The sequence below is a fragment of the Streptopelia decaocto genome, assembly GCF_964273445.1.
Source record: "Streptopelia decaocto genome assembly, chromosome: Z".
NCBI lineage: Eukaryota > Metazoa > Chordata > Aves > Columbiformes > Columbidae > Streptopelia > Streptopelia decaocto.
In genome coordinates, this window is record NC_138657.1 from 23,709,611 (window position 1) to 23,729,300 (window position 19,690).

Consider the following 19,690-nt stretch of genomic DNA (forward strand, 5'->3'; position numbering starts at 1 on the left):
TTTCACTGTGCCTGAGAGAAGGGGCTGATAGTTCCCAGCAGAGTACAAACTCAACATGGGGAGAAATTGCTTGACCTTATGCACTGACCCTTAAGTATTGCTAGATTGTACAAGCCGAGACGGTCTGCAAGCTGCTGTTGCATCTGAAGCTAAGCGATGCTTCAAGAAGCTGCCTCTGATGTTCTGACAGCTACCTGATTTGCCATGTCAGCAAGGACATAGCAAACCTGCAGCAGATTTGCCTCAGCTGAATCCAATAGCTACAAATGAGTATTTAAAGGCACAATACACAGATATTAAAGTAGAGGTGATGACAGAGAAAGATTCATTTTTATCTTCCACAAGTGAAATCAGCAACAGCCCTGCTATTTAAAATCATCTACCCCGGTGAAACCCAAGAGACCAGGAATGCTGCCTTTCTGGTCTTATCGAAGCACTGTAGGTCGACTTCATGCTGGAGTAAATAGCTGCAACGTGACACTGGAAAAGCAGCTCCCACCTAAAGCCAAAGCAAGTGCTATAGAGAAAACCTTGACATTACTGATACGACATCTTTTTGTGAAACAGGTAGCAATCTTCCAACAGCAAGATAATGACAAAAGTTGTTTCCTTTCTTCAACCTTGTTACATCTGTCGTAGGAAAAAATGCAACTCGCCAGTGCTCTTGGAAAATAATATGATAAATCCTACCCAGTGCCCTTGCTTCATTATCTGATGACTATCTGAGATGCAAAGTTGTTTCCTGTTGGGTGTTTTGTTTTGTTTTGTTTTTTTTCAAAATCGGCACTACAGAACCTATGCCCAACACACAGCATATTAGGAGTTGCATGAGGCATTTTAAGGCATTCTAGTAATGGGAAGTAAAACAGAAGAGTGCTTGGTGTAGAAAAGACTTAACTTTTCAGCTGAGAAAAGTTGAAATTACTGTTTAAATCTGGCTGAGTTAAATTTTCACTTTTGCTTCCAAATTCCTCCTAAAGAAAAATCTGTTGAGCAATCAGTTTGAACGTAACACTTCTTACTGTCATGTAGCATAGTATCACAGCTCATTTTTTTTTCACCTGACTTACTTATGGGGTTTTACATAGACTTTGCATTAAAATTCTGTGACGTTAATCTACTGTTGGTGTTGGGATTTTTTTCTGTCTGTCCTTTGATTTAACTTCAGCCTCTTATTGCTTTTGTGATACGAAGTATCTTCATTTATTGCCATGCTGATGGGTACTTGTGGTAATTTCTACTTTAAGGTGTTGGAAAGTTTGGAAATGAGATACAGGCATGTAATGGTGTCTCCATCTGAAAGACATCTGTTTAGACATAAGATTGCAGGAACAGCTTTTATTCAAATTACCACAAGATATTTGAATCCAAGCACCATTCCTGACACAGGAACAGTTAATAAAGGCATCCTTAAACAAGAATTCCTTGAGTAAGTCCAAAAGTAAAGTGTATCAAAGGCACCCAGATAACCTCTTCACAATGGTAAACCACACTTCATGACAGCATGATTCTCAGTAACTTCAAAATATGGTAGCTGAAGAGGCATAGCTTCCCATTGGTGCAGTGCCTATAAATCCCCATGAGTTCACTGGTCGTTCCGAAGCTAAAGTGCTGTAACTTTCCTTTGAAGTCCCCAAAACCAGATATAAAAAGTGCAAAGTATGGCATGTGAGATGAAGAGTTTTCACAGCCCCCCACTCCCGCTGTCCCTCGACACCGTGGTAGTTGACAAGTATAAAACCTCATCCTGAGAGTTAAAATCATCTCCTTAAAGAAAGAAAAAGGAATAGTATTAATTTTAAAATCTGCAATATTTTAAGCAAATAAATAGCCAGACTTAAACAACTCAATAGTAAGGAGTGAGAGCCCTATCTTCCTTGTACACAAGCTTTTCTGGGCTGTGCTGAAGTTAAAATGGTTTCTTAAAACTGTCATTAATTATAAAGACCTCCTGTTACAATCTTTCAGGAGGAAGAATTCTCTCTCTCTCTTATCTGTGGTCCAAATACTGAATTTTCTGTTACATCAAAGCTATCACTGACGATCAAACATATAAATGAAATAATGAAAGTGAAATTTGGTCAGACAGCATCCACAGTAATGCTTGTCAATAAAATCCGTGCATCTGTATAGAAGTGTGAGGAACTGGGTCTTCAGTGATGAGGTCAAACATCCCACATCTTCAGTGCTGATACAGATTGAGCTGTAAGTTAAAATGATAACATGAACAGTCCTTATTCCTGTAAACAGGGACATGTGGGTCATTTCCAAGGGTGTCTGATAAAGCATCTGTGGCTTTTTATGCTTCAACTACCTACTCATCATGGAAAAAAGGTTCTTTCCAGTGTTTCTTAAAAATACATGATGCTGAGAATTATAAATGTCTGTCATATGACTTACTGCATGTTGCACAAAGATTTTCGGTCATTAAAATGAAGAAGTAAAACAAAACCACAACAAGAAGCTAGCTCTCCTTTAATTTCTTCATTTCAGTAAGTGCGTAAAGGAGTCTAGGGCCTATAAAGTGAAAAAAATCTACAACAGTAATACAAAAACCCATGGGAAGCCACGCTGTGCTTAGACAACATGCACTGGAATTATGTCTGGACACGCACCAACGCTGTCCTCCAGATTGCTGCTTGCCTTGAGCTTCTGTTCATTTGCACATGGCATAGTTCCACTGAAGTTTCATACCGGCACATGAAAAATAAGAAAGGTCCTTTGACTACAGCAAGTGCTTATTTCTTAAAGGCGAAAGTGTTTTTCTGAAAGTGTAATTTTTAAATGTAATGTCTGCCAGTGGCAGTGGTTTGGACAGCTACGGGTCAGACGCAAGCACGCCAGTTTGGGGTGATATGGGAATCAGTGACTTTATGTCCTCTTCATGCAATCACTAGCAGTCATTTCACCTACAGAAGTTATTTTTTAAGCTGGTGACTTCTCGATGTGGTTTTTGGGTTTTTGTTTGTTTGGTTTTAGCTGTGAGAAACGCGGTGGCTTCTCAAGTGAATCCAGTCCTTGGAAAAGCCCAAAGCTGCCTATGTGTCCAGAAACTTCTATGTATTATTTCTTCAGGCCACTCAGTCAGCTGCATCACAGTTTTGCTCCACTTTTGCCCTTTGAAAGAGAATCATTCGTATTCCTGGAGCACATTAAGCAGCCTCAGGGCCTGGCCTCAACAGGCTATGTTAGGATCTGCTTGGACACAAAGGAATTACAGCTGTACCAAATAGCACCGTACCTAACACTGACTACAGCCTCTCTCCTGAGAATACATTAGCCTATCAGACTTTTATTTACAGGTAACAAAACTGATTTACATAAGTAGGTGTTTTAAGCACTTTCTTATCCTACTGTGGCTTCTTTTTTTTTAGCTCTATTTTAGTACAGAACAGTTTTATGCATCCTAGTACTTTTTTAGCCATTACCTTCCCTCTGCAAGGTAAAAATTCCTGGATGTCTAGGAAAGTCACAAACTAGTAAGATGAGAAGTGGCTCTGTGAGTGATCTAATATTCCAGATAAATGAGGTATCATTCTATTTGTTATTAAAACCTGTGGCCTGAACCAAAAGTATAGCAGACTGTTACCACAAATGTCTTGATGCCTTCCAAACCAAACAACTCTCTGCGTGTATCTTACTCAGCTGAGGATACTACAACTCCAGTGAGCATACGGAGGTGTATACTGAGCTGTGTAGGCAAGTTGTTTGTACCTCAGTGAAAGGGAACAAACATTTCTAAATTTTTATATCACCTGTGGGAAAATCGTAACACCAGATACGGCATTTTTAGAAAACTGAAGAAAAGTTGAATTTAAATTAAAAACTAGCCTCAGTTTTGATGTACCATTATTTAAGCTGCCATCTAGAGATTTATAAAGATTTAGCTGTAAGAAAGAAAAAGCTGTAAGTATAGAAAACCACAGGATTTACTGTTCTCATCTTTCAGGCTTGGCTTCAGTTTTCTTTTTCCATCTGTTAACGTGAATATATACAAATGTAGCTTGGACATTTCCATATTTGCAAGAAATAATACAATTCGACAAACTTGTAGCTTAAACTGATCTTTAAGCATATTCATTATTAATTCATACCAAACACATAAACTTTTGTAAGCTTCTTTTCTTTTACAAATTTTGAACCAAATTCTGAAGTCCTTAATAACAAAGCCTTCATTTCATGACAACAAATACACTTGCCTGTGTTTCTTGGAATCTATTCATAGGCAAGAAAATACTAGAATAATAAACTGTTTGGTTTATTACTTTCCCACTACTTGCACTTGCAAACAAGGAAAGAAACACTCTTTCTAATAGTCCAGTACAGCATAAAATTTTAGTTAGACAACCTTAATGGAGATTGAAATTAGAAGCTCTATGTCATATGATGTAGCTACAATGTCCTTGTAGTGATGGAGAAAAACAGCATTGGAACTGTTTTTACAGCCCTCCTTACCCAAGCCAAATACTGTTTGTGTTGTTTACAGAACAGTATCTGGTCAGATAAAAAAGTCCTTCTTCCCATATACCTTGTCACATGTAAGTAACAAGATGAGGAAAAAGAAACCTAACTCAAATGGTGAAAGATCTCATTTAGAATGGAACTCGTCTAGAAATAAAATGTGGCCAAAATCACACAAGCTTGCCTAGAGTTATTAAAATTTCCAAGAGGTTGACAGGAAAAATAAAGAATAAGTGAAAAGAACCACTGTCTGAAGTAAAACGTACCTTGTTTGGGTTGACTACTCTTGAAAGTTTTTCTCTTTTGAAAGATGATTAGTGCAAAAAGAAGGACAGTTACCATCACACACGTGGGGATGATAAATAAGATCAGGGATTTTTGTCCGCTATGCTGTGTGCTAATTAAAGCTGTCAAAAACATGAAAAGAAAGTAAATTTATTACTTACAAAATCGTCATCATTTATGAAGTTGTCAGTTCTGATTCTCAAAAGGCTTGCTCTGACTGAAGAGAAGATTCTTAAAATTTATCAATGTAGTGTTTTACACTCATTTTATTAATACTTCATTCTGCAATATTACTGTAAGAAGCTTTACAAAAAGTGAGTCAAGTCTGTCATATGTATAACATTTGAGTGAGAACTACCGCAATTTATCTCAATCCCATTTGAAGAGCAATTAGTTAGGAGTCTAGATCAGGGAAGACACTTATGCAATTTGAAGAATTTCCACTGTACTGGCAGTCAAATAATGGTAGTTACCCTGAAATTAAAATATACAGAAGAATGACAGACTGGCTTGTTAGATTGTGAGGTAGCTGAGGCTTCAAAGGTGCGAGTAATACTGACTTATTTGTTTTCCAGAGCATTAATATGACACTGTCTTCCGGAACTGAATTCCAGTGATAGATTATAGGACATGAAGTACATACACTCTCTGTGTCATACAAGTTCAAGGTGGTACAAACCTAAAGTGGAAATGTGACCTGAGGTTTCTCCATCCAGTTCTTTATTCCAGAACACGCAACTGTAGTTCTCACTCAGATTTGGTTTGAACATCAGAATGCTGGTGACATTGTAGAGGCCATCTGCGGTCAGCGTATAGGTGGTATTTGCAGAGCCACTGAGATTTAACTTCTTCTCATTTTGCCAGAAAACCTCTGCCAGAGGAAAGCCTTCTGACTGGCACATGAAAACAAATGTGTCTTCACCTGGTTTTCTCATTACTTGAGTGTTTATTCTCCTGTAGGATGCTGCATAAGAAGTAGTAGAGTTAAATTAATTTATGCAATGATAGTAATTTTCTCACTTCACTTTCCCTCCTTCTCTTTGTTGCTGTATTTTGTCTTCGGCTGTACCTGAGGTACACTTATTTGAAATGATGAAGAATGCTTTCTAAAACAATTCAATGTTTGTTATTCAATCTTTCTCACACCTACAGTGACAGAACTTCCTCCACTATTTAATACAAAGCAGCAGTTGGCACTGAATTTATAATGTATCAATACAGAGGAAACAAGTGCAGTCTCATGGGACTCTAGTTTCACTTTTTGAATATGCCACTTCAAGAAAAAGCCTGGTTTTAATGTTTGTTTTCCCATAGCTTACAAATGAGTGTGATATTTTCATCGTATTAGTGCAAAATGAACTCAAAATTTTTGTGAGGACAGTTCAGAGGAACCAGTCTGGGTCTTAAAAATAGCTGTATCCATTCTTGCATTTGACAAAGATCATTATTTAAATGCATGGGTGGGAAATGAATGCTGCCTTGTGTCACACGGGCATACTGCAGTTAGTGGGAAACACCCAAGTCCTTTCAAAGGGACGATCTATCACGCTATCCAGTAATGCCTGCCTTCAGTTATTGATGTCCATTTGGCTTTGATGAACACAAATAACATGTCCTTGCTCTGGGAGCTGCAGTCACTTGGGAAATTCCCAGCCACATGGGTAGTTGCAGCAGGGCTCGTAAGTAAATTACAGTACCTCTGAGAAACTTCTGGGAATGGCCAAAGGTGGCCCAACAGGGCAGAAGGTCAGATGGGAGGCAGGGGATGGGGACACTGGAAAAAAGATGTTGGAAGAAGCAGAAGGGATGAAGGATGGAGGTGGAGCAATCGCCTTCCCTCTCTGGCACAGGCTGCTCATCAAGAAGCTCAGCAGGCCCTTGAACCAAAGACTAAACAGCACTAACAAAACTGCTTTTGTTCACCTGGAGGAGGAGCACAGGGACTTGGTGCAAGAATTAGCAACAAATTCCTCCAAGCTATTCAGTTTGCACAGTCCAGTGGGAACTTAACAGGGACATATCAATGAATGTATACTTACATTTGGTTCAGCCACTAACCTTTTACTTCCAAAGTGATGTACTTATAGTCCACACCCTGGTAGTCAATGAGGCAAAGGTATGATCCTGCATCTGTGATCTTCACGCTGGTGATCTGAAGGATAGCTCGTCCTAATTTCAGTTCACTGAGCAGAAGTGCTGCTCTTCCTATGGAATCATGATGTTGGGATGGAGGGAATGCCTTCCCATTGCGGAGTGTGTACACCTCTTTTGATTCTGACTGGCCCTGCTTTTTTTGTTCCCAAACAACAGTCAGAAGTTCTAGGTTTAATGAGCCATTCACAGGAAATCTGCATTCCATGGTCACATTGCTTCCATACTCCACAACGTATACTTGCTGAGGAACTTCAACTGTAAACAAAGCTACAGCAGGAAAAGAAAACCGTTTCATTTGTCATATTAAACTGTTATGGGTTTCTTTAAACTTGGGCAAGAAGGTGTCATGTAGTCATGCAAATGGTTAATGGTTTGACTAAAAGTTCTAAACCTTTTTTGTCCCTATTCACACTGTAATTTGTACTGTGTCGGTAGTATTTGTACCAAATAATCTATATTCTGCATTGATTCTGTCTGAAAAACAAGGACAAAATGAGCTAGGGTGTTTTTTTTGACATTTTAGACACAACTTAAGACTGAGTCAGTGATTACACAGGGACAACTTCTACGAAACTATGGTTGTATCTTACATGTCCTAGGCTTCTAGTAATGGCAACAGTTAATTGTGGAAATAATAAATCTAATTTCATTGTCCTTTACAAAGAGAAAATCCAATGTAACTCTTCTGAAACAAATAGAGTTGTGCTGGATAAGCGCTTTAACTTGAAAGAATTGCTGTGTAGCAATGACAGTCTTCCACAAGCCTGGGACCATGTGAGTATCATCTGATGCCATGCATCTTCTCAGATATATGCAACAGTATTACATGAAGTATATCAAAAGAATCTTTTTAGCCATTCACCAAATCTGAAATTCTTGTTGTTGTGAGTAGTTTACCTTTTTAAAATGTCTTCATAAGGCAGAGTTATTTATGGTACAAAATTCAATGTATCTTGTTACAATGTTCTATATTTAATGTACCATATATTGTTAGATCTAATTCAGAAGTACTTGGAAATATTGACACTGACATTCAAAAGAGAAGTTCATGCAACTGTTTGTGCATTCCTTTTATTTCATGGATTTGTGAAATACTTACGGGGAAAGCTTTGATTCCTCCTAGCAATGTTGTTTATTCACTTTAATACAACTAAAATGAGGAAAAAAATCATGTGAAAAAGTACCAAGCCCCTTCTGGATTTCAGCCAAGCTGCTCCTGCTACAGGCATGGACAGGGGAATACACCCAGGTTTACTTCACTCTGCGTCACACTGAGGTTGTTCTAATTTACAATTGCCTTAGGTTGCCTTGGTCATCCTCTCCTAGCCATGCCTGATAATGCTTGAAGCCTCCGCTGTCAATACGGCATGCTTTCAAGAAGCCTGTTGTGGAAAGTTGTGGACATCTGTCCTGTGCTGAGTTAGTACATAATGCCTCCTGTAAGATGCTGCAAAGCAGTGGATCCAGGCATCACTGGCTATTCATGCAAGTATCACTGGAGATGCTGAAGCCCACGTGCTAAGGACGTGGTTGTATTTGGTGCATTGGTTCTGCTAGTGGAATTGAAAGTCACTTTATCTCTCACCTGAACCCACACAGATCTGTGTTTCCAGTAACAGCATTGGGAGGATCTGGAACATTTTCTTAGGTGGATCTGAAACAAAAGTAGGGTTGCATCAGAACATGCAACAACTACTGTCTCCTGCTGAGATGGATTAGAGCCATGCTAGGCTTCAAAGACTACTGCAGCTAAACATCAGCAAAAATAAAAACAAACACTGCTAGACTACCATAAGGTACCACAAGGAAAATCCTCATTAAAACAACTCGTGCACACATGGGGAACCACTGACCTGTGGCAATGAAGGGAAAGAAGACATTTCCACAACTTCACTTGTGATGCTTTCTACTCATGAAAAATAAAAATCAATTGCAGTTGGCTTCTCACATCAGCGAGAGCTTCATAAACATGCACAAGCAGACTTTTTAAACTCCTTGCACTAATATCTAGGTTCCAGTATAGGTTGGGAAATTACATATTAGAGAGCAGTGTAGGGGAAAGGGACCTGGGGTTGCTGGTGGACAACAGGATGACCATGAGCCAGCACGTGCCCTTGTGGCCAGGAAGGCCAATGGCATCCTCGGGTGTATTACAAGGGGGGTGGTTAGTAGATCGAGAGAGGTTCTCCTTCCCCTCTACTCCGCCCTGGTGAGACCACATCTGGAATATTGTGTCCAGTTCTGGGCCCCTCAGTTCAAGAAGGACAAGGAACTGCTGGAGAGAGTCTAGCGTAGGGCAACAAAGATGATTAAGGGAGTGGAGCATCTCCCTTATGAAGAAAGGCTGAGGGAGCTGGGGCTCTTTAGTTTGGAGCAGAGGAGACTGAGGGGTGACCTTATTAATATTTAGAAATATATCAAGGATGAGTTCCATGAGGATGGATCCAGGCTCAATGATAGGACACAGGTAATGGGATCAAGCTGTAACACAAGAGGTTCCACTTAAATTTGAGAAAAAACTTCTCAGTGAGGGTGACAGAACACTGGAACAGGCTGCCCAGGAGGGTTGTGGAGTCTCCGTCTCTGGAGACATTCAAAACCCGCCTGGACCTGTTCCTGTGCGACCTCACCTAGGCGTTCCTGCTCCAGCAGGGGGATTGGACTAGATGATCTTTTGAGGTCCCTACCAATCCCAAACATACTGTGATACCGTGATCTATCTAGTTTACAAGATTGCTGACCCTGATTTTGTTTCAACTCTGCTTTGCATATTTTTTTGAGCATACTTATTTTCTGAGTTCTTTAACCTCAAGACCAGCAGATACCTGGAACTCAGTGTGAGGTACTGGAAATCCTGGGGTGGGTAAATTAAAGTTTGCTTCAGAATGGATTAGATTTTAAGACATAGTGTTGTTAATCCTTTCACTTTACACATGGCAGAGCCTGACATGTGCAAAGTACCTTTTATTACTGACAGTAAACCAACAGCCCTGAAATTATACAAAAGGAGGAAGTCCAGTTCTAGAATGAGTTTATTCCTGTTCCAGTAACAAGCAAACTATGGGTCATGCTTTTGTATACAGATCAACATAGCAAAACAAAACAAACAAACCACAAACAAAACGGGGATAACATTTATAACAACACTAATGAGATAATAGATAAAAAGGAAGCATTACTTTGAATAAAGGATGCTAACATATAGTATAACCTGAAAAAAAAATAGTGAAGGAGATCCAGAAATAAGCATAAGGAAGTAAAGAAGAGAAGAAGCAATTTTAGACTTCCCCAGAGCTAGAATTACTGGAGAGGGTTTTTAATTTTACTTCCTCATTCATTTGTGGCTCACTTCAAAACATTCTGCCTCTGATTTTCTCAGGTGCTGAATTTTTCTGATTGCTTCTGCCTTTGAGTTTTCAGCACCTCAGGAAGGCAGCCTCAAGATTTACTAGTCAGCAACCAAAATTAGAGGACTTTTCCTGGAAATTTAGATCATAATCTTTTGATATCACAGCTAAAGGTGACCTTTATATTACTGATTTGCAAACTACAGTGAACAGACTTACTACACAGAAATGAAAGCTAATTACCTTTATCAGAGGACTGTCTGAGATGCCACTACTTAATGTGTGATAAATCATAATTACTTTAGCTGTATGAGAAAGGAGGTAATAAACAATATCAGTAGCAGTACCTCCATTTCTTGTATGCAGAAACAAAGATGCTGTACAGCCTTGACAGCAGGATTAAAATTCACTCATTATGTAGCCACCACAGTTTTTCACAGTTAATACTATAAAGAAATCTATGCTCCTCGGTCTCCTGCTATGCTCAGTTCACCACACAGTCTACCTAGAAGCAGGTACACATAAATGGAAGAACTGAACAAAGAATGGAACAGCATTTTACACCAATGTTTAGATTTCTGGATTAGCTTCACTTGAGGTTCACTTCTCTTTTGAATGTCCCTCACTTGAGGGACATTTGAGGTGATCTGCTCTTTTCATAATTCAGGGTACCTTGTGGCAGATGCACTCAACCCCCTCCCTTCCCAGCCAAATCAGCAGCAGTTTGGTCCAGGCTCCAGGTAAAGGCCTGAGCTGTAGCCCAGCCAAGAACTCCTTTTAGGTAAGCCACAAGGAAGCAGAACAGTGCATTGAACACCAATACATTGTGGGCATAGGGAGTCTTGTGCATACTTTTCCTACTGTATTCAGTTTGACTACGCGTCAACTACTTCATTCTATAAATATGACAGCCTGGGTGAGCCCACTTTGAGCTCTCTCTGCCAAATAAACTGGCTGTATGGCGATGGTTTTGCTACTCACAGGTCATTGGATAAACCAAATTGAAGTTTCATGTCAATCATTTAGCTTAAGTAAATGCCTACTAAATATAATGAATCATCTAGAAGTATAATATACTCTCTGCTTCATGTTTTGTAGTAAGCTGTAAGGTTCTGCTCATATTTACCAAAAGCAGCTATAAACTAGACTGAACACTTGCAAGATAAGGCCTGTTTTGCACTTCGCTGAGAAGAAAAGGATTTATTCAGACAAAACAGCACTGGCAAGGCTATGGACTGTAAACAATATCTACAGCTAAACAAAACAAAGGCACGTATGAAATCAGTGAAAATGATCCAATTGGAAGCAAGAAGACCCCAGAGTGAAATATTGCTATCGGGCTGAATCATGCTCTGGTTGGATATCTGCGCAGGTACCCAGCTTGATCCAGCCCTCCTGCCATTCTACTCCATTAATTTTATTTATTTTTTTTCTGATAATTTTTTTTCCTGAAAGTCTGCTCTGTATATGGTTATCAGGCCTCACCTGAAAGTTTGCCTCTGGAGTTCTAAAATACCAACTCTAGAGCGAATGGTTATCAGGGAGGGAACATCTGAAAGTTTGCTTTTGTGAACGGGTACAGGCCTCCCCTGAAAGTTTGCCTTCAGAGCTCTAAAATCCAGATTGTGGAGAGACTGGTTATCAGGGAGAGAAGAATCCTGAAAGTTTGCATCGCAATGGATACAGGCACCTGGAGAGAAGGTAAGCAGCATTCAGCTTGGCATATTTCTCCCATGCAGTAAATAATAGAACGAATCCACCACCGAACTGTTTTAAGTCGCAGTTCTCTTTGAGAAATCTAAATATTGTTCTGCAGTAAGCAGAACCCTAAATTAATCCCTTGCAACATGGAGAATGCAGAACATGTATCTTCCATAAAATAGGGAATGAGAGAGTTTTTAAAAGATACGTATTACTGAGAATAAAAACACAGAACAAAAATAAGGGGATACATGATCAAAGCCCCAGCAAATAGCAGTCAAAATCAGTAAACATCAAATAAGAGTAAACCTTGCATGACCAGATGGATTAGAGTGAGTAGACCATGACACATATCATAAATAAGTAGAAGAACCAAAACAGGGAAACATTTTTGCTTCTAATACTGAAAGCAGAGTCATGGAATGCTTGTGGGGAGCAGTGGAGACCTGTATTAGAAGGATCAAAGATCTATCAACAGGGATATGTATTAGAAGTATCAAGCAAGGACAAGAACTGTTAGTAAGGACACGTATTAGAAGGATGAGGAGGAAACTTTTTACAATGTGGGGGGTGAAACACTGGCACAGGTTGCCCAGAAAGGTGGTAGATGCCCCATCCTCGCAGACATTCAAGGCCAGGCTGGACGGGGCTCTGGGCAACCTGATCTAGTTGACGATGTTCCTGCTCATTATAAGGTGGTTGGACGAGATGACCTTTCAAGGTCCCTTTTCACTCAAACTGTCCTGTGATTCTATGATCAAGGAACTATCAGCAAGGCTCTGTACCAGAAGCCATCCTTCTTTATTTCCATGTTCTTACGAGTAGATATCAACCTGTTGTGCAACCTCGGTACAATCTACCCATGCAACTTCATCATGTGACTCTGCCAGGCATCCTGACGCGTTTCCATAAAGAAGGTCTGCACTAGCATCTGGAAGGTGATATCTTATGAGCTTGCATTCATGCTGTTACAGAAAAGCCCTCATTCTCTCCCTATCTTTTGTAAAACATATGCCATGCACTGTTATGCAGCAGTCCTTTTAACACAACAATCCCAACAAGTTAATGAACAGAACTGTCTTTTGTTTTTTCCTGTGAGCAAAAGGCCATTTCTGAAGTCTAGTCCTCATCTGTGTGTTACAACTTCACAGGCATATAACTAAGGAACGCTGCGCTATAAAAACCAGCACTTAGTGGTTCTGGCTGCAAAGTTAGGAATTGAAATCCACATCTGAGAACTGGAAGAAGCCACATGACATTTCAATGGCAATTTGCATCCTGTCAGTAAATGAATTTCCCAGCCAACCTGCAGAAGATAAAGCAAGTTTTCACCCAGTGCTCTGTGATTCTGAAAATGAAGCTGAATAAACCTCTAAGTGTTGACATGATGAAAATCATAGCATCAGACATTTAAAAACCATAATGGCTTTTTAGGAGTTATAATAGTGCCAACAAAGATGTAGGGTCCAAAAATCAAAATTTGAATGAGAACAATGAAAACAAAGGCATGACAATATAAATGGGAAAAGGGAGCAATATAATCTTCTTTCTATACAGCTTTTTCATTTTACTCGGAGTTCTAAGTTTAAACCAATACTTGACTCTTTTTGGCCCATAAGGAACATAATTCTAATAAATATTCTTAGTGAATACTGAGTGAAATCCAGAGGGCAATGATAATAAATTGCTAAAATTCCACCAGAGGTGAAAACAAAACTGTTTTCCTCCTTTTTATTCAATGGATCAAGGCTATGACTTTGGTCCTTATCTCAAACAAACAAACAACAACAAAAAAGTCATTTTTGGCCAAAGGAATGCACTAGCTCGCATAAAATCTCAAGTGGTTTCCCAAAATTCTCCTGGTAAGGAGTGAGAAAGCTGTTTCTTGTTCCCTCATTAAATTTAGATTTTGCATTCCCATTTCAAACTACACAAGCTCTATGCTCTAGGCCACAATATTGTTTTCAACATATTATTCAGTTTTCAACATAAAATACAGATTTCATTCTCTTCTACAGACAGAAGTGAATAGGTGCTTGTTCTAACAGAGCTGTATGTGATAAGGATGCTTTTAGGAGGTAAAAGTGATGGCAAAGGGGAACATCAAACTCTTCTATGTGCTTAAACCATGGAGCTCTTGAATAAAACCTAGGATACTTCTTTGAAGTAGCCATGATTTGTACAGATCTCTTTGGCATATGTTTATCATTATTATGCCTACTGGATCCTATTTGCAGGTAACACTCAGGTTGTTAAGCACAGTGAGTTGACAAGGGAAGTTGGCACCAATGTGGTCAGAAGTGTTAAGATTGATTTGACCTCAGTTAGCGATAACTCCCACAACGTTGACAATATTGAAGAGTTTCCAAGAAGCTTTGTAGGCAAAGAAACATGGAAAACACGGAATATTTTGCTATCTTCTCCTCAGTAGTAAAGATTGAAACCCACATCTGAATTATGTGAACTGTGATTTCAATTCTGTTCCTTTCATCTGTTTATCTGAAAGGTTATACTGCTCTCTTTAGATAAAAGGATCATCTTAGTATAAGACCTAAGACCCCCTGGCACCACGTTTGGTTAGTAGCCTTGCTATAATTGTCCCTGCTCATTGCAGAGGGCTTGGACTAGATGACCCTTTGAAGTCCCTTCCAACCCAAACCATTCTATGATTCTGTGATAGGTATTGTAGACCTTGTTTGTACTGTATTTCTCTGCAGACCAAGTTAGAACATTGACAGCACTTGTGATGTGACCATGCTCAGTTTTAGCAGGTATAACACAGGTGTTCTTACGAAGTTCCTGGAAGAAAGTGGGGACATTGGACCCCACAGCTGGGAGGAGGACAGTGACATCAGCAGGCTGGCCAGATGCCCACTGCCCACCTACACGTGAACTGTCAAGCGCATTTCAGCAAACAATGTATTTCAGGTGATCTGAAAGACTGGTGAGGAATCTTGAGCTGATGGACTTTGTTACAGATTTGAAACAGCAATCTTGCTATTGATTGGTTCATTCCTACATTCAACATTTTTGCTCTGCTGCTGACATACTCTGTAAGGTTATAGAGACCAGCTCAAATCACTCTTTTCCTATTCCTTCTCCTTCTACAGCCTTTCTATTTTTGTACTGCAAAGATATTGCATGCACAAAGCACAATGCAATGCCCACAAAGATAAACCACCTGAATATGAGAAGCAATCAAGCTGTGTTAACATAGCATCTTACCATGGCTCCTTTTGGCCAAAAGAAATTGCCAGAACAATATCAGGCTAAAGTGACTGTACTGCTTCTCATGCCTAAGTTAGTTTGTTTTGATGTAAATCAGATCTTCCTGCATTAAACTGAGTTTTACGCTCCTTTTGTTGGAAAACAGACTGTCTTCTCATGCACAGATGTACACTGCAAAAGACTGATGGGTCCCCAGCCACTGTTTGCTTTCCTTGTCTCTCTCTGTTACTGAGATGTCTTCGTTTTCTGTGCATCTTCTGATTTCAAAAGCTTCCTTCCAAAATTCTCACATTTTCAAAAAGACAAAACCTCTTCTACTTCATCATGAAATCACCAGACTGATTTTTCTTTCAGTGAAGGATCCAGTTCAAAAATAAATAAATAAATAAATAAAGAATAGTTTAAAAAACCCTAGGTCAGAAAATAAATAACAAATAAACAACAGAAAATCAGCATTAGATTCTCATACAAATGACATCTATTCCATACCTCACCATCAGAAATAGGGTATTCTGTTTCTATTTCAGGGATTTCATTTAAAAATAGCAATGCATATTAACCTTTGTTCAAAGCTTGTTTCTCATTCCTGTCTCAGTATGTCCCGTGAACACAGTCTTGTGTCCTCATTCTCCTCAACCCACCTCACCCATGCACCCTCTCACCTGCTGTTCCTTCTCTGCTGTTGCACCCTCATTGCAGTCTGTTGTTGTACACCTCACTATGCAGTCGTTCTACTGTTCGCATCACCTGTGACAGCCTATTTGCATCATTTTAGTCTCCATCTCACTTCAGCTTTCAGGTGAACAGATGTCACTTCTCACTTTCTTCTTTGCTCTTCCTTGCTCTGAGTATTTGCTTTCCCTGAATTGTTTGTTACCTGTTGTATCTTTTTCACTGTCACCTTTTTTGTTCAACATCAAATACAATAATTCTAATATAACCTTGATTTTTTTTTTGCCATAGATACTAGGATAAGATTGGGTGGAAATTTTGTAACGGAAAATATCATTTAAAATGCAGCTATTTATTATGGAGAACACATGACTTCCAGCTCTTAGCAACAGCACTGAAAAATACGGGCTACCAATGTGTCATGATACACTGCAGATTTTTTTTCATCTCTCCAGCTGCTGTAGATTTTTCAGAGAAGCACAAGAATCCTAGCCTGTGCCCCTCCTAGGAGTGCAGAAGGTGAAAGTCCCCAGACTTGCTGTACAATCAAAACAACCTACCATATGCGGTAACAACAAAAAGAAAGTAAGTAGGAAGATATAAATACAAATAAATACAGATTTTTTTTTATTGTTACAACTCTTCCCTGAAATTCAGAATTAAAGATTTACAGATAGCAACAGCCAAATGTGTAAACTGAAGAGATTCGCTAGCACCACTCTTCTGCCTTCACCTATGACAAGAAATTGAATTGAAAGACAGGTTCAGCATTTAAAACTCTTTATTCCCCAGGATTTGAAGTTATATGGACCTTTAGGGTCTGACTTATGCAACCTCTGGTTCAGAATCAGAGCCTACTCCCCACAAATAATTTGAAAATAATTTAAGCAAATCTTAAGGATGTAGGAAAAAAATCTGCAATCCATCAGTCAGAAATACAGTAAATATCAATTTGCATTTTAGCAGTGTTATACTCACATCAGATCTTTATGCAGTCATTGGAAAAATCAGGTTCATATAATAGCTAAGATTTTCGAAGTTTTACAAAGTAGCTCTAATCCGTTTGCACGATAGCAGAAGCTATCCAGCTCTCATGATCAGTTTAGAACATGCACTGACAGCACAGCTTATAGGCTGATCTTATTTGGCCTTATGTCACAAACCAAGTGACTGTTAAAAGGAAATCACCAAGTTTCTTAGGAATTTGTGAGTAGTTCCAGTTTCACGCTGAATGTACTCTGAGTTCAGGGTTCTGTATTGCTAAGAATGTGCATCCAAACAAGTTTATTCAAAACACTCTGTAAAACTTATGTGCTCAAATTCTACTTTAAATTACACACATTGTTTTTTTTTGCTGGATTTATACTCATTTAGAGCAGTATACAGCCTTGGCATCTGAAATTGCTTTTACTAGGACTGTTCTGCATTAATGAAAATATCAAGTTACATCTTCTTAACTTTCATCAGATTAATGGTTGTGCAGAGCCTGTAGGCGTTTTGAGGTGAGAAAGGCCGGAGATAACCCTCTGTCAGAGACACTATAGCAGATGAATGTCCCGGCTGCAGTCATGGCGATTCCCAGCAAACACCTTTTCAGAATTCCAGTGTTCTACTAAGGGAGACTCTCTACCTGCAAGAAGTCCTCAGGGAAGCCTTGTTTTGTCAGTCACTGTGTTCCTTCTCTTCTGATGAGCGCCTTCCTTGCCTACCCCTTCCACAACACCCTCACTTGTTTGCTGAGGAATCTCTACCTCCTCTGCTTCTAGGTGTCTAGTTTCCCTGCAAATATCGAGACTTCTGGAAGGAAAACAAGAGTTCCTTGTTCTCTTCCCGCCTGGCAGAAAACGTGCCCCAAAAGCTACTTCACAGTCACCATCACCATCTTCTACACATTCTGAGCCAGGTCTGGCTACTGTAAGTTTTTTTCAGGTGTTCCTGTTTTGGGACAGAGAGACAGAAAGATCAGTGCAATTGCCCAAGAGCCAGTGACCTTCCTTGGGCATCTCATTAACCCAGCATTACCTGGCAGGGACTTGGCTGGGAAAATCACCCGGATTGCAGGATCAGAGAAATAGAGAGAGAGACAAGGAACCAGGGATAAGATGCTGCTAACCCAGAAGTCTTATGGTTAACATCTGCAAAAGCAGAAGTTCCACTGTTACCATCTCTGCTATTTTGCTCATTAGCCTATGCTTGGATGATGCACCATTGGTACATATTACTGAAGGATATGAAAATTTGTTTTTTGGCCAAAAGGGAAAAGGGACACACATTCTTCATGTTGCTCCATGAAAAGCCCTGCAGGTCAATAGTAATGATTCTATTTTTCTTCTTTTTAGTTATTCTTTAATGTAATTGTTATTAGTAATGGTATTCATATTCTGCAGAATTAAATGCCACATCAGAAAACAGGCCACCAGACTGGTTCATAATTACATTTTTCAAATGACTAAGTTCTCAACTCAAATACCAATAAGGCAGTTTAGAATGTGCACATGTATGAGGCTTTTCTGAGCACTTGTGGGTGTCTAACAACACTTGACTACGAGGAAGCAAAATGTAACTTACTGAAGCTGAGTCTGCTCTAGCTTCATGCTGGATTTCTTTTTTCCAGATATCCAAAAACACTGAAGTAGCATTCAAAAATTATTTACTGAAGGAAAAAATGTAATTACAAATATGGTGCTTATCTACATTTCTTATGTTAGGATCAGGTAGGATTTCCTCTCACCTAGTTCTCATGATCTAATGCTCAGGCGTGTATTCTCCCTCTGTCACGACTGGAAAGTAATTGTGACAAAAAAAACTCATGGCATTGGAGGATGGACATGTAGGCCCATCTCTCTCTATTCAGAAAAATTAAGCCAAGAAACTTAGCTTATCCTAAAAGCATAACTTGTAAAAGGACTAAAACTAGATTAGACAAGTTCCGGCTTGGATGTCAGAGAAAGATAGGGTAGAGCTTGTTTAGAGAGGACAGGACTTTTCACATCATGTGTTATCCACCACACATCCTGCTTTTCTAATGAAGAAGCAGCTTCCTATCAACCACTCAGGAATTCAAGCACTGGCATTTTGGATGGTAGAGTTCAGCTGCAGAACTTAAAAATATTTATATCCCCTCATTTCATTCTCTCACTCATCTGATATACAGCACTGTCAACAATAACTTACCTTTTCTTTTGCTAGGAAAAGATAAATGTGACAGCTCCTCCCGTCCAGTGGAGTTTGATAAAGACTTTGACTTTTGTTCCATGACATTAAGCATGTACTAATAGCATTGCCTTGCAAAGGTTGATAAGAGCTAAAAGGAGTAGACTTTTCACTTTAATATGCAAGCAGCTATTGCAGTCTCAAAGAGGAAGCAGAAAATGAAAGGGAATTACTAATATGGCGATATGGAACTATATTTGTGTGTTGAAGGGAGTCAGTGCTTTTTCTACAGGTGGCACTTAATATTTCCAAAGCCATTCTTGCACTCTGGGAACAATTTAAAATGGGCCATCGCCATCAGTGGCACCCAGACTGTGGCCTCAAAAAGCATACTGGGAAGCAGGAGGGAATGTTCAGGTTCACACAGCATCCTTGAGGAATCAAACAGCAAGCTTTGCAATGGATTAGGGAAATCTTTTTAGAGTAACTACTTTACTTAACTCATGCCTGCCAACATCATTATGGCTATGACATGCATTTCTCTATCCTACTATATAAGGCAGCTTGCTGAGATGTATTAAACACAACATCGCATTAGCTAGATTGAATGCTGCCAGTAGTGAAGCCGCGGGCTGAGGGCTGCATTCACATCCTTAAGACTCCACAACAGACTCATTTATTTTAAACTG

General features: G+C 39.4%; 1 protein-coding gene across 2 annotated transcripts; it reads right to left on the reverse strand.

Annotated features, from left to right (window-relative positions):
- Nucleotides 1-1,323: 1,323 nt before the first annotated feature.
- LOC309451509 (programmed cell death 1 ligand 2-like) lies at nucleotides 1,324-16,954 on the reverse strand. 2 transcript variants are annotated; one of them, XM_082075205.1, is made up of 6 exons: nucleotides 16,827-16,954; nucleotides 8,486-8,554; nucleotides 6,805-7,167; nucleotides 5,426-5,710; nucleotides 4,728-4,868; nucleotides 1,324-1,767 (listed from the first exon to the last, which is right to left on the reverse strand). In XM_082075205.1, exons 2-6 carry the CDS (start codon nucleotides 8,538-8,540, stop codon nucleotides 1,685-1,687), a joined length of 927 nt encoding a protein of 308 aa, XP_081931331.1. In that variant the 5' UTR covers nucleotides 8,541-8,554; nucleotides 16,827-16,954; the 3' UTR covers nucleotides 1,324-1,684. The 2 variants fall into 2 exon arrangements, with proteins under 2 accessions (XP_081931331.1, XP_081931332.1); XM_082075206.1 differs by lacking the exon at nucleotides 8,486-8,554 and having other exon boundaries at nucleotides 16,827-16,866.
- Nucleotides 16,955-19,690: the final 2,736 nt, after the last annotated feature.